General features: G+C 53.3%; 6 protein-coding genes across 6 annotated transcripts; 3 read left to right on the forward strand and 3 right to left on the reverse strand.

The window, feature by feature from the left end:
* Positions 1–113: 113 nt before the first annotated feature.
* Positions 114–2151, forward strand: PG985_001349 (uncharacterized protein; the record flags this gene model as incomplete). The annotated part of the gene is made up of 4 exons (XM_066821118.1): positions 114–162; positions 299–597; positions 654–1397; positions 1420–2151. 4 exons carry the CDS (start codon positions 114–116, stop codon positions 2149–2151), a joined length of 1824 nt encoding a protein of 607 aa, XP_066691997.1.
* Positions 2152–2602: 451 nt separating this feature from the next.
* Positions 2603–3228, reverse strand: PG985_001350 (40S ribosomal protein uS10; the record flags this gene model as incomplete). The annotated part of the gene is made up of 4 exons (XM_066821119.1): positions 2603–2687; positions 2764–2972; positions 3095–3113; positions 3191–3228. The coding sequence occupies 4 exons, from the start codon at positions 3226–3228 to the stop codon at positions 2603–2605; spliced, it is 351 nt and encodes a 116-aa protein (XP_066691998.1).
* Positions 3229–3788: 560 nt separating this feature from the next.
* On the forward strand, positions 3789–5828 carry PG985_001351 (uncharacterized protein; the record flags this gene model as incomplete). The annotated part of the gene is made up of 2 exons (XM_066821120.1): positions 3789–4957; positions 5009–5828. 2 exons carry the CDS (start codon positions 3789–3791, stop codon positions 5826–5828), a joined length of 1989 nt encoding a protein of 662 aa, XP_066691999.1.
* Positions 5829–5897: 69 nt separating this feature from the next.
* PG985_001352 (uncharacterized protein) lies at positions 5898–8729 on the reverse strand (the record flags this gene model as incomplete). Its single annotated transcript, XM_066821121.1, has 2 exons — positions 5898–7629; positions 7690–8729. The coding sequence occupies 2 exons, from the start codon at positions 8727–8729 to the stop codon at positions 5898–5900; spliced, it is 2772 nt and encodes a 923-aa protein (XP_066692000.1).
* Positions 8730–9617: 888 nt separating this feature from the next.
* Positions 9618–12053, reverse strand: PG985_001353 (uncharacterized protein; the record flags this gene model as incomplete). The annotated part of the gene is made up of 2 exons (XM_066821122.1): positions 9618–10174; positions 10676–12053. 2 exons carry the CDS (start codon positions 12051–12053, stop codon positions 9618–9620), a joined length of 1935 nt encoding a protein of 644 aa, XP_066692001.1.
* Positions 12054–13379: 1326 nt separating this feature from the next.
* Positions 13380–14289, forward strand: PG985_001354 (uncharacterized protein; the record flags this gene model as incomplete). The annotated part of the gene is made up of 2 exons (XM_066821123.1): positions 13380–13562; positions 13711–14289. The coding sequence occupies 2 exons, from the start codon at positions 13380–13382 to the stop codon at positions 14287–14289; spliced, it is 762 nt and encodes a 253-aa protein (XP_066692002.1).
* Between the last annotated feature and the right edge of the window lie 356 nt (positions 14290–14645).

The raw sequence follows: 14645 nt of genomic DNA on the forward strand, positions 1-14645 counted from the left end.
GTCCGTCGGCGACACTTTATGCAAGGCTGTGGAAGGCTGTCGTTTTTCTTGTTGGAAGAATCAATCGACGACCAGCTCTGCCTGGATAACTTCGAAGCTTTATTGTTCCTGCAATGGCACCGTTGTGCAAGTTTTTCCAACAGGGGAACTGCCGCAATGGATGTAAGTTCCAATCCACCATTATCTCGTCAACTCCGGCTTCTGCGCCTGAGGCTGCGACGAAACGCATTCAACCGAAAGCATCATACGACGACCTCGCAATCTGGCACACCCTGACTGACAATGTTTTCTTTACCAGCCAATTGTCGCTTCGAGCACCCGGGCGCCACGTCGAACCCATTCGGAGGCACGAACAGCAATCGCTTCGGTGCGCTGAGCTCAGGCGGAGGCGGAGGCAGCAACAATGGCCCCAACAAGTACAAGATCACCAAGGAAGCGATCAAGACCGATCTGGTGGACGAACGACCGGCATGGATAATGTCAGCGTATGGCCCTGGCAAAGACGCCCCGGACCAGCTCTTCGGCGGCTACCCTCGAGAACAAAGCTTCGAGGAGCTTCGATTGCACGTCGCATCCAGTGCGAACCCCCAACAAGCAGTATGTCTTTCTTATGCTACTTCGACGACGAATGTGACTGACGCGGAGGAAAACAGCTTCAAGAAGTCAATACGCTGTATCAACAAGCTGAGCAGCAGATCGGCACCACGTTGAATAACGTCGAGCAGGCTATACAATTCATCTTAGAGTCCGAAAACCGACATCCGAACCGAAACGACATTTGCGCCCAGAACTCGCAGCAGGGTGGAACAGCCAATACTTTCGCCGTAGGCGCAAACCAGGCAGGCGGCTTCGGCTCCGCACCTCCAGCTAGCCAAAACCCCTTCTCAACAGGGCAGAGTCAGTCAAACCCGTTCGGCGGCGGTGCTACTTCAACTCCCTCTGCGTCCGCAGGCGGGTTTGGTCAGCCATCAGCACTGGGACAGAAACCCAATCCATTTGGGTCCACGGCATTTGGCCAGCCGTCGCAGCTGGGATCCACTGGAACATCTGCATTTGGCGGTGGCTCAGGCGGTTCAGCATTTGGACAGCCATCACAGCTTGGAGGCGCCAGTGCTTCTGCTTTCGGACAACCGTCGCAACTTGGAGGGACTGGTGGCTCCGCATTCGGATCACCATCACCATTAGGGGGGAGCAGGGACGTCTGCTTTTGGACAGCCGTCACAACTCGGAAGCACAGGCGGCTCAGCATTTGGGCAGCCTTCGCAATTAGGAGGCACGGGGTCATCAGCGTTTGGCCAGCCGTCCCAATTAGGGGCTACGGGCGGTTCAGCATTCGGTGCAGCATCAATATTAGGGGCAAAGCCAAACCCATTTGGCGCACCATCTGGAACATCTGGGTTTGCGCAAGCCGCACAGCAGCCAACCAGTGCTTTCGGTCAGGCTGCGACACTTGGGCAAAAGGCCAATCCGTTCGGGGCGCCTGCTGCTACTCCCTTTGGCGGATCGGGGCAGACTCAAAATGCTACGCCCGCAGCGAATCCGTTCGGACAGCCTTCGCAACCGAACAGTGGGGCGTTCGGACAACCCGCCGCTACCAACCCATTCGGCAGTACCCCGAACCCCCCGGCAGACTCCGCAATGGACACAACAGCCCCGGCAGCCTCAACGACAGCGGCACCCGCCAATCCTTTCGGGCAACCAGTGTCTAATGGATTTGCCTCCCAAGCGGCAAACCCATTTGGTCAACCGCAGGCCCAGCCCGCCGCCGGGGCGGCCCCAGCAGCAGCAGGAGCAGCGGGTGCGGCGAAGGGTGCACCTGGCAACCCATACGCGCCCGATAGCACCAAGCAACACCCGCCGTACGAGTCCTACGCCCATCGTGTGGGAGTCAAACTTGTCCGGTTCAAAGGAGAGCCGGTCATGTACAAGGACGCCACGACCCCCGGACTGCGTCTTCCCGACGGCAGCTTCCGCAAGATCTGGTTCCCCAACGGTCCGCCTGCGTACTACCGTGGCACCGAACCCGACGACCCAGCCTCGTATACTGACGAGGTCAGGAAGGCCTACGCGGATATGCATGCCAACGGGCGTTTCCTGGGCGCAATGCCTGATGTACCGCCTCTGAGGGAAGAATGTGTTTGGGATTTTTGATAGAAGAAAAAGAAAAGAAAAACAGAACAAAAAAGAGAGGGATGCGAAGGTGTATCATCAACGAATGGCGTCGTTTTGCATGACCGACCGGCGTTTGGGGCAGGCTTTGCGAGCGGTTGAGTGTGCATTTGTGGTTTATATACCCGGTTTTAGGTCTTTGACGATCAAATTCAGACCTATCCAATCTGACATTAGTTTCTGGCAGCAGTGGCGCCTTTCTCTGGGTGAAGCTTCGCAACATTGTACTCCATATAAGTAACATTTGATGTGTCACTGCCATTCATTCACATTGCAACTTGGGATGTATTTGGTGTGTTTATTCAGCTTGCATTATCTCATTGATCGAAGAGTCTACAGGCAGGGGCGATGCTAGGTTTTCCCAATATTCACCCCCCAGCGGATTTCACTCCGCTGGTCTCGAACCTCGATTTGCGACAAGGGAACAGCCAATTTAAGCAGCGATGGTGACCTCAACCTCAACACCGGCCTCGATGTTGACGATGATTTGCTTGACGACCTCGGTAGGGGCAGTCAGGCTGTGATTTGGGTTAGTGCCACAGGTCCGCGAAGAAATGATGCATATAAAACATCGGAAGAAGGAGAGAGACGTACTCGATGAGACGCTTGTGGAGGCGCATCTCGTAGGTGTCCCAGGTCTTGGAACCCTCACCGCAAGGGGTCTTACGGGTGGTGACCTTGAGGTTCTTGGTGGGCAGACGGACGGGGCCCTTGACGCGCAGGTCCTTGGACTTGGCGCGCTCGAGGAGCTCAGTGCAGACCTTCTCGATGGCGGCGCACTTGCGGGAAGTCAGGGTGATGCGCTGTTGAGGCTTGTTAGCAAACTGTCCCTCCGTGGTGCCGTGTCGGAACTTTCGCAAATCGGTGGGATCGCGCGATTGCTGTCCGGCTCACAGCATTAGACGTAGGACTGGGCTCGACATACGATGCGGTGGGTCTTGGCGCTGCAGAGAAGAAAAATGTCAGTATAATCAGTCTATGCGACGACTCCGACTGGACTTCCGCCAGGAAAGTGACTTACGCCTCGCCGAGGTCCTTATCGGCCTTGTTGTAAGACATCTTGATTGAATTGGTGGTTGAGAGACTGCTGGGAAAAGCTGAATAACAAGGGTGTGGTGAATGCTACCTTCCGACTCGAACTTTGCGTTACGGTTACGTGAGAAGGTTGACGAACAAAATTTGGTGTACTGGACGATCGCGACGAAAAGAAGACTTTCAGCAACTTTTCGACATTTCGACACTTGAATGTGGGGTGGATTTTTTGCGTGGGCTGAGGGTTATCGATTATGGGGCAAAGCCCAATCAGAGAGCAAGATCTGACATGGGTGGGAGCTGACCAGGCGCTAAGCCTTTCCAGGCCCCAACACTGGGCAAGCTGACCGAGACCCACCCTTTAGGCGGGCTTGCTTCCCTGAGCGAGGTCTTAGAGTCACTCGGCCAGGAAGCGATGCATCATCATGGTTCATAACAGCCCCAGTCTAGCTGGCCTGCTTATTATAAACCACTTACCCAGGTGAACGAGGAGAAACAAGAGCCATCCAACCATACCGCAGTAGTTTTTTTCTACCTGCTTGACGAAGTGCACATTTCATTCTCCAGATCCTCCAGATTATCTCGAAATGGCACCTTCTCTTCCCCCGTTTGCACCTTTCCCTGAGGCGCCTTGGAGAGACCATATCGTCCCGGAGGAATGGCAGGCTTGTCTGTCTTTATGGGTCTCTTTGGCTGAAGCACATCTGGCACTTTCAGATGACGAGTTTCTCCAAGTATCAACCAAGGACGACTCACTTGAAGGTTATTTGGTTCAGTTCATGAAAGAAACGGCCCTTTCTGGAGTCGCCATCCTCGGATCGTCAAACACGGCTTCTTCCCTGCTACGGCAATCTTACTATCTCTCTTCCAGACTTCTGAGAGCCCCCTCGACACCAGCAAGATTATTGCAATGGGAGTTCTTATCCGATTTCAGCAAGGTCTACGGGAAGAAGAGAGTGTCGGCAGCACTGACCTTCCTCTTTAGTAAGCCGAAGGACTCGCCTGTGCCTTCTTTACAGGCCCTCAAGAAGTCATTGATCATTGCCTTGGACACTGGCATCAAGGGCGATCTGAGAATTCCCGAGGCCCGACTGAAGCATCTCAACCACCTGCTGCATGCTTCGCCCGATGCTGCTGAGCTATTCCTTGCTGGTACCGACTTCCTTGACGGGCTCGTCAGCTGCTATAAGATCATGAACCCGCCCCTGAGAAAGACAATCACCACCACGGCTTATTTGTGTCTCGTGGGCTTAACCGAGGCAGAACCGCCCAAGTTCTCAATGCTGTCAGATCAACTTTACTCCTTGAAAGCTGCTGCGGATGCACATAAGGCGGGGCCAACCAATGCGAATGATTCCATGGTGGCGGAATTGGTCACGGTTACACCGATTCTGAAGCAAGTCCAAATCAGACTCGACGCATCCGGCTCTACGACAACAAGGACGAAGGCGGTCATTACTGCGTTGGAGACATTTCGCAAACCCGGTGGGGCCGCCCGACCGAAGAAGTTCGTGAAGCGGAAGGTCGACAAGGGGAAGGGAGTCGCGAGCGCAGAAGATGGCGAGGATCTGTCACAAATGCGGGTTCATAGGGTGAGCCAGCTTTCACAGATTCAAGATTTGTTCCCCGACCTAGGTACGGATTTCATTTCTAAGCTGCTGGATGAGTATGACGACAACACTGAGGAAGTCATTTCCCATCTTTTGGAGGAGTCGCTACCACCACATCTGGCTACGGCAGACCGCTCCAAAGACCTGTAAGTGATCAAACGCATGCTTGTATCCTCCAGTGACTAACTTGAACACAGGTCACCTGAACGAACCCGAAGGAGAAGAAGCAGTCTCGCACCACGCGCAACTCCACCCCTGTTACCCCAACGCCACAACGTGTTTGATGATGACGAATTTGATAAGTTGGCAGTGAATGTTGGCAACCTGCATTTCGGCAAACAGAATCCAGGGAAAACAGCAGATGAAATGCTCAAGGACCGTTCGGCAGCGCCTAACAAGGCAGCGATCTTATCGGCACTTTCCGCTTTCGATGCAGATGATGATGAACGGGATGACACCTACGATGCTGTTGACTCTGGCTTCGCTGTCAACGACGCATTGGCTGATGACGCGGACGACCAGAAACGCAAGGACGTCCATGAGGAGACTCTCTTCAAGGCGTACCAGGCCGATGCCAAGCTCTTTGACCGCGACTCAGAAACACGACGTGGCAACTACCGGGCGAAGCTCAAGCAGGACACCGGAATGACAGATGAGGCTATTGAAGGATGGGGTTTGATGTTGAGCCGCAACCCTGGCCAATTGAAGTCTTTGGAAATGAAGTATTCCGGTTTTGATGGAAACCAGACTTCAATCGCCCCAACCTCGTGGCGCGCTGGTGCTGACGAAAATGAAGAGTCAGGCTCCTCGCGCGGCGGCTTCCGGGGCCGGGGTGGAGGCCGAGGCAGAGGAAGAGGTGGCGGTGGTGGTCGTGGCGGAAACGTAGCTGGTCCGACTGGCGAGAAGGAAACCGAAAACGCACGACGTCGCAAAGAATCCAACAAGGGGTCCCGGGCCAACCACAACAGACGCGACCAGAGAGCCAAGAAGATGGCTCGCGGAGGCTTTCCTGGCTGATACACTAGAAAGAGTCCGTACTCTCTAATGATAATGCAATCTATGTATGATCAGACCAAGGGCATGGTTCTACATTACTCTCCGCCTCTTCTCCGGCTGGTAAGATCCGGATTGGTGGCTATTACTGCGCACAAGAGCTGTCGACCCGAACTTTCTCTTCCCATGCCCCGAAGGTCGCTCGTCTGGACACCTTGTTTCGAACAGATCTTCGTCGTTTAGATTCATGGCGTAAGGGCTTCTCATTTCTAAAATCCCGGGCGAGTTGGCTGCATGGCCAAATGAGAATGAATGTGAAGCCATAGGTGCTGGAGACATGGCACTACTGAAGGAGGAACCCAAATCTTCCAGTCCAGCATGGCGAGTCCAATGACAACTGTCGGTGATCGCTTTAGGAGTTGCCAACTCAGAGACCGAAGTCAGATCATGTTCGCTATGTGAACCGTCCCCGACTCCGGCAATCATCGAGACAAGCGATTCTCTTGAGCTTCTGCGGCTCTCCATGTATTCACGCAGATCGTAACATGTCCGACAAACTGGGTATACTGGCCAACGATCGGCCTCGTCGCGATATTGGGGAAGCTGCGGCCTGGTTTGCTCCCCACACTTTTCTTGGATGTCATCGAAAATGTCGAACATCGGTGTGAAGTATGTCACCCGTGAACCAGCACCGTAATACTTGTTCCTACCCCAGAGCTGCCCAATCAGCATATTGGACTCGCAGTCTATCACGGCAGCCCCGCTGTCTCCTGGGACCCCAATGCCGCCGCGTATCCAGTCCTCCTCTTCATCTTGCGACTCGGGCTCCTCGATGAACCATTCTCGTGTCCCTTTGCCTGTGCCGTTTCCTCTATTCTTGCCATCAACATAGGCCGGAATCTCGCAGACCTGGCCGCGCTGGTAACCCGATGTGCGCCCCGTCGAGCAAACGTCGGCACCCGGAACCACACTGCTCATCCTCGTGATCGGGACTTCTTTCCTGGGGGCAGCAGCGGCCGGGAACTTCCTGAGCAGGTTCGCTTCCCTGGACTTGGCCGAGATCAGCGCCCAGTCGGTGACCACCAGCGGCGGCTCCTGCTCACAATCCTCCCAGTATGGTTCGTGGGTGATCCGCGTCGTTTTGAGATCGTATCCAGATTTTGCTGCTATTTTCCCCAGCTCGAAGTCCAGGTCGTTGCTTTCTAAGGCATCGTGGCCCTCTTCGCGACACTGGTCATGGTCCGCGGGAGAAGGGTGTAACACAAAGGCCATATCACCCGCATGGTTCGTTTCGGTGAATGGGTGGAAGTTGGCAAGCCAGTAATTCCCACCGCCTACAATGATCTTCGGGCCCAGGGTGGCAGTCGTATCATCTCCATCTTGCAGGATGGCCCCGATTGAATCCCCCATACAAGGGCTGTTGTAGCAAAACGGATTTCGCGGGTTGCACACCTCGTCGGGCATCTGTCTGCTCAGACCCCTCGCCCAGGTCAGGCGATCGACCTCGCCCGTGGTGAAGACGAAGCTGATCCCATGCCGGTACGAATCCGGCAGCAGGTCCCGCACATGGGCAGCGATGGTCATCTTGCGTGCTTTGGACACGGGCGTTTTGGTCATGAAGCAAATGCGCCTCATGTCTCGCTTCTTGCCTCTGTTGACGCTGATGACATGCCCGGGGCCGCACCATCTGGGCATGAACTCGATGAGGAATGGGAGCACCCCGTGCTCCCACACGATGGGGAAACTCGCGTATTCGAATAGTCTGGGTGTTCGAGGGCTTTCTGTTGACCTGGCTGCGCCTACTCCTCCTGGTATGGTCAGCTCACTGGATTGGGATTGGTTTCAATGCAAGAACTTACCATTCTGCCGGCGGCATTTCCTTTACAAGGCACCACGCAGCTTCTCGCGACAGCGCCGTTTGGAAATGCCTATTGACATTTCTAGCTTCAGCAGTCTGTCCTGTGCCGGTCCGGCTGTCACTGGTATCTTTTCCACCTCGGGCTTCATGCCGATTAGCGACGTTTGGGTTCCAATGGTTTCCAAGTTGCCGAGTTGAGGAGTGGTAGTCGTAGATGGGTCATCCAGTCTGGCGTTCTTGTGCGCCCACCTGATGTGACAATCCAGCACCTCCTTGTCAGAGAAAGAGCCTTCGACACATCCAAGGACCGGGCATTCCAGGAGGTGCTCCATCTTGACGTGCCAATTGAGCTCTTCTCGGTTTGCGAAGCCGCCACTCCGGCATGGGCCGTTTTCATTCCATCGACATATGAGAAAAGGGGTACCACGGGCAAGATGCCCTGGCTCCTTTTGAGGTTCTAGATTACCTTGACTAGGCTCTGCCGTCATTCCGCTCCACAATGTCAGACCATTCGATGCTGCTGCCGCAGGATTCATGGTGTACCTTAGAGGGCTTGGGTTGCGCGTCCACCGGTGATGGCCTTGCATCTGGGTATTCTCGGTATGCACGGGTGAGAGACCATCGGTCATAGAAGACGTCCAGGATACACCAGACGATGACTCGGGCGGCGAGACATCCGGCGGCGGGGGCTCCGATCCGTATGGTAGAGAGAGACCCTGTAGCTGGTTGCCCTCAAGGACTTTCTCAAAGTTTGGGGGTCCGCTGAAGGGGAGCGAATATGGAACGGGATACACATTTGACAGTGGATCCTTCGCCTGGGGCCGACTGTTATGGTACGACCAATTGTGTTCAACTTCAGGCGGACTGTTGGCTATGGCGACTTGTTCGGCGGCTGCGTTGGCGTGGTACAGCCCATAATCCGGGTACTGGAATGCTGGGGCATAATATGAATCACTCCCCATTGGTGCTATGGCTTTGTTGGAATTATCCATGCAAGCAGCAGCAGCAGCAACGCCACTGCCATGCGACGGCGCCGCCGCCGACTGAGACTTTCTCGGCCGGGCCATCGTTGCCTGAGTCAAAGGGACCAACCCCGTTTGAATGGAACCCAGGGGCTAACAAGAGCCGTACCGATTAGATCCTAATTCCGGAACAACGCTGACGGGATGGATTGACTAAGTTATTAGGTTTTAAGGAAGGGATGAACTGGACCGACTCCATCCTGGCGGGAAATCGAATGCTTGCCAGGGTATATTAGTCCTAGACCTGTCAGCAGAGATGCGGAGGCCTCTAGGCAGAAGCGTTGGATCTTGGCGCAGCTCTCGCATATGCTTACAGTCGCTTATTGGTCAGCCGGAGGACACCCCACGATTGGTATGGACTCGTCACATTGGTCAATCGGAGCACCTCTAGATGCAAGACAGGAAACCAATATCTGACGAATCCATTTACCACGTATACGTGTGATTTATGACCCGTGATGTACACCTGTCATTACATGCTACTGAATATTGTCACACTGGGACTAGAATGCGACAGAACCGTGTTCTATATTGTTCCATTTGGGCTACGAGACGGGGTTATCGTACATCGAAACGGGCTATGTTACCATGCAGAAAATGGTCAATCATTTTGTGGTGTTGTGGTTCTGCATCAAACAGTCGTTATTGCATCAGTTTGTATTGCTATCGGTTCTATGAATATCCTCCTGGACTCCTTTCCGTACATGCCTCTTCCCAACCCTTGAGGCATTGGACATGAATGAATACACTCTGCGGCTTGATCATATCCCTAAACAAAGACAAGAAACATCGGACACCTCATGAGGTTGGCAAATCTCAACAACAAGACACACATATCCTGAGTGGCTCAAACGATGCGCAAATACAGAGAACGCCATCCACACAGCAACATTCAAGCGAGGCTTCATGCCGTCCCCCGACCTCATTGTACGCTTAGATGTCCATGGCCATGGGCTCCGGCCAGTCCAACCGTGTATGGAAACTGTCTATCCTCTGCCCAGTGATCCGACTGAGACGTACTTGAGCTGACATGATAGATTGTCCCGTGTCTGGCAGGGTCCTTGGTCCAGACTCGAAGAGCAGCCAATATGGATCATAGTCGAGTTCGTCTTCTCGCAAACCTCCTATGTGCAGATACGCGGCTGGCGTACGCCACTGCATAAGGACATCGGTTGGTTTCGGCGCTATATGGCTGGGCGGTCCCGTGTTCTGGAAGTGCGGAGGAATGGTGGGATCGTAGGGTAGTCTGTCGAAGAGATCCACCGTGGGCTTCAATGTATGCGAGTTCCAGTCGAACCGGCGCCAGTAGGGGAGGCGCCCTGCTGTCTGGTCGTACACCACGACTTGTGTTTCCCACCACTTGGCGACCTTGGGGTTGAGGACATCGAGGTGCAGACCTCCATGAAAGTTCGACATGTCGTAACCTTTTCTTGTGGCGAAGGGCGCTAGCCCCCTTCGTGACTCGAATATGATGTACTTCTTCCAGAGGCCTTGGGACAGGCGGCTTAGATTATTGAGTTGGCGGCAGTCGTCGATCAAGTGTTTCCATCCACAGAATCCACAGAAGTTCAGCAACCCTCTGTGATCTAGAGGGCCGCGACAGAGTTCAAGTGGATGTTTGCGCTTGCAGTTGTGACAGAACATGTTCATCCTCGACTCAATCAGATCGTAGCTGCAATTCTTCCATACCGACCAACTGCCTGGTTCAGAGTGCCCCAGGAAACCAGCTGTGGCTCGATGACATATCACGGACGTTAATTGATGGTCTCAATCTGAGCTGTACTACAAAGCAACAATTATGGGAAAACATCTATTAATATGATTCTGTTTCAAGTCGGAAGAGGACATTGCCCCCTCAAGGTTCGCAAATGTGCTGAAACGCCTAGTAAATGCAACGCTTGGCCATTTGAGTATGCCATCAAAGCTCTTAAAAAAGCTTTGCATATCTCCTATATGTACAAAGGTATTTGAGCCTCATCGGTTCCCCTTACTTTGCTGCTGTCGATTGAGATTGACGTTTTCAATCCCGGAAGTGACAGCGCTTTCTGCATATGAGGGAGTTCTCTGGGTATTTCTTGATTGCAACACAGGCTGTTGCTGTGTATTACCTGAGGTAGAAGATTCGCCAGCCTCATAAGGACCCCAGCGGGGAGGGAAGCCTGGAAGATCCATTGCACCAGGGCTACCTTGAAGACACATCAAACGTATAGCAGGATGCGGTTGCAAGCAGTACCATATGGGTATATCCATCTCGATGATTGCAATGGATGACTTGGTATGGAAGAGGTCCCGAACGTTGACACGGCCGCGATACCGGCGACTCAGAAGTTCTTGTAATCCCTCTCGGTCCAGAGTTTCTCTTGCGTCCTCGAAATGAACTTCTAGAATAGCACTCACGCCTCGGCGGCTAATTCCAGGGCTGGCAACTAATTTACGGCGCTCATCTCGTGATCGTTGGTTATCTCTGATGGGAGCAAGCTCTATCGGCAGACGCCCGGGATTCAGGTTGGTGTGAAGTGGCAGCTCTCGCAGGAACGGGACGGGTTTGTCGAAATATTTATCGTAGGCCGGGTTATGCATAGAATTCGGATCAAGGCGGAATGTTCTCTCCACAAGATCATGAAACAGTGTGTTGGTAGTGTAGACCATGTTGTTATTTCTTGCAGCCTCAAGGAGGAATGCAAGATTGGATGTGAAACTTCGTGGTCCTGAGGGCGTTTCGCCTTCAACTGGGCAGGCGGCGATACATTCCTTTGAGCCTCGACCGATTGCAGCTGTGGAACCATAGCAACAGTCCATTAACATCAGACAATCATTCGGGAGTGAGTCGATGTATGTTTTCCGAAAGCTGTTGAAGTTGACCTGATTGCATGCGTCACTTGGTCCCTGGCAAACCAGGTTGAGTTCATCATCCCCATGCTCAATGACAGTCTGTTGATCCTTGAGTGTTCGTTGGCCTTTGAGTGCATGTCCGCTATAGATGAAGATGACCAATGCATCCTTGCCAACTTCGCGTGTCTTTTGCTCAAACGACTTTGCAAGAGTGTCGACCGCATTCTGATCTTCGAGACGCAGAATGTGTCGGTAAGTCTTGTAACCATATCTGTCAGAGAAGATCTTTCGAAGACGGCCTGAATATTTGAACTCATTTGCAAGAAACTCCGGGTCTTCATCTTTGTCCCAGCCGACCATGAAGACAAGTACCCGCTTGTAGTACTCGGGCGAGAAGTCGTTGGGGAAAGTGCTTCGGGCGTTGTCGATTCGTCGGGTTAAGTCAGTTCCATCGTGAAGTCTTGTGGGTGATCGCCATGCGTCACGAGGGTTCGTTGAGTCGAATATGTATGTACTGGGATAGATAGATCCAGACATCTTGAATTCGCGAACGTGTAATGACGATGTTGGTTGTGGTGGTAAGATTCAGGTATCTTGTTGTGTTGTCGAAAGTTGCATTAAAGGTATCTGATGTTGAATTGTATCAATCAATAGGTGGAAGGTGTATAAGTACCTAATGTTGATTGGTAGAGGGAAGGTACCGGAGATGACTGATTATTTAGAGGGCAAAGTTTGTAGTCGTGGCGGCCACCAAAGCCAACTCACTTCCCACATCCTCGCTGCAAGAATAATCATGGTGAACTCGTCGTTCGAATCAATACTTCGAGCAATTCAAGGCGTTGCATTGCGACGGAGTTGTCATTAGTTGAGGGCCCACGCCGGTTCAAAAGGGCTACATGGTCTTAAAGCTAGCCCTGAGGTTGATGGCAGGGCCATATCTGCACTTCGCCATCTCTCGCTCAAGACCGTGGCCGTGATCGACTCCGCTCACCTGCCATGTATGTGTTTTACAGGCATCAGGATCAGGAACAGGTTCAAAGATGGCGCGTAAGACCTGGGACCAGAAAGTGACATCAAATAGACACCGGAATAACCAGGCTAATCGCCCACACTGAAAGCACTCGAATGGAATAATCAATAGTAATAAAAAATTAAGCTATATAGTATTTAATTACGCGAGTGTAATAATCACCCGATTATTCGTATACTACATGTATACTTGTATCAATTGCCAGCTGTCGGGGGAAGCCTGGCTGTTTGGATAGTACGGTGTCTTGATGCTGACCCTACTGCTGGGACCTCACCTTCCTGTCTTAATTCGAACAGGTAGAGCCAAGACGAGCCTGACGTTCGGAGTGACGAATGGAATCGAGGCCTGCATCTGCGAGAACGTCGTGGGCTTAGCAGAAGACTATCCCGATGATGAGTCTGAGAGCAAGCAGACCTAGAACATCACTTCCGTCGATATGGCTTAGACTATTCTACGCGGTATTGAGCGTTCCACCGGAAGAAAATCTGGTTGTAAAATGTACTTATGAATTACCGCCAACATCCTAGAAAGGATGGCGAGACTTTCCCCAGCAAGGCCCGACGGGATGGAAAAAGGACGTCAAGGTTCTCTCGTTTTGTGTCAGTTCCCCGGATTCTGGGAGGGCCCTGGAACTCCAGGTAGTGCAGCCCCACCCCTCCAGGTACCAAAGGCTTAATTGACATTGACAGCGGGCGGCTCGATAAGCTTTCGATAAGCCAAACCCGTCCCGCCATCAACAATTGAAAGTCAAGTAAACAAGCGAGCGCTGCCTACTCGCCCCTGTCGTCGTCGTCGTCGTTCCGATCGCCTGCACAAACCCCGAGGTTTCCACCATGGATACCGCCGTGTCTGCGCATCAGCGCAAGATCGAGCTTCAATCGCCCGAGGACTTGGCCTTCCTACTCGCCAATGTGCGACGCGCAGCCGCGGCGCGCATCGACGAAGCTTTCCCGCCGGTCGAGGGCGCCCAGGGGGAAGACGAGTTACGGACACGCATCGAGCAGCTCATAAATGAGGTATGGCGGAACTCTCCCCACAAGCACACCGTTTCAATGGATGATTCCCATTCATTGCATGCATCTCCCATCCTCCTTGTGCGGTCTTGCCCACTTCCAGCGAATCACCAAAGCTAACCCACGCCCCTTCCTCGGCATGGAAAAACAGTACATCCAAAAGACCTTCGAGCTCGCCGCGCCAAACCTCTCCATAAACGGCATGCCAGTCGACCCGACCCAGCTGTCCGCGAACGCGACGTACTCGGCCTCGGGAAACCCGGCGGAGCCCGAGGTGGTCTACACGCCCTTCGACGCGCGCAAGCGGGCCCGCGTCGAGGAGCTGACGCGCGAGGAAGAGGACCTGCTGCGCGACATCGCGCACCTCAAGAAGACGGTCCCGGGCGCCGCCGCGGCGGCCTGGGTCACGGGCGTGCAGGCGGGCATCAAGGCCGACGAGGAGGCCTTGGAAGCGCTCAAGTCGGCCGACGAACAGGCTCAGGCTGAAGCTCAGGCTACAGGAGACGAAACGCAGCAACAACAACAGCAGAAGAAGAGGAAAAGGAAGCAGAAGGATGGCGCCGAGGAAGTCGGCCTACGGGTGGAAGGCTTGGAGAGGCAGGCCGAGGTGGAGCGGCAGTACGCCGAGGCGGTGGCCGGGCTCGAGAGGCTCAAGAAAGAAATGCCCTCGATTGTGGCCAAGATGGAGAGAGCCAGGGGTGCGGGTGGCTATGTGGTTACGGAACGATGATCATGTTCAAGTCTGCGTACAGGAGCGAGCGACTGGGGCAGTGGAAAAACAGCAATTTGGTTTACGGGGGCGTTTCTGGGGGCGTTCAGGTTAATCGAGATGAGATACCACATGGCAAATGCTTGATAGAACATTCAGTAATTTGTTTATTGATTAGGGTAAGGGGGGTTGCGCTGCTGATTATCAACATCTTTATGGGAGATCTTGGGCCTCCAGATACAAAAATGGAAACAGCTGGATACGACTTATACCACAAGCACAGGGGCAGTGATCTGTATCGATCGATCGTATTTTTATGATCTATCTCAGTCGGCGGTGCAGTGAAACGAGGAATCAAATGTGTCCTGCTGATGTAT

The sequence above is a fragment of the Apiospora marii genome (assembly GCF_038362585.1).
Source record: "Apiospora marii strain CBS 49790 chromosome Unknown utg000001l_segment0_segment0, whole genome shotgun sequence".
Classification (NCBI taxonomy): domain Eukaryota; kingdom Fungi; phylum Ascomycota; class Sordariomycetes; order Amphisphaeriales; family Apiosporaceae; genus Apiospora; species Apiospora marii.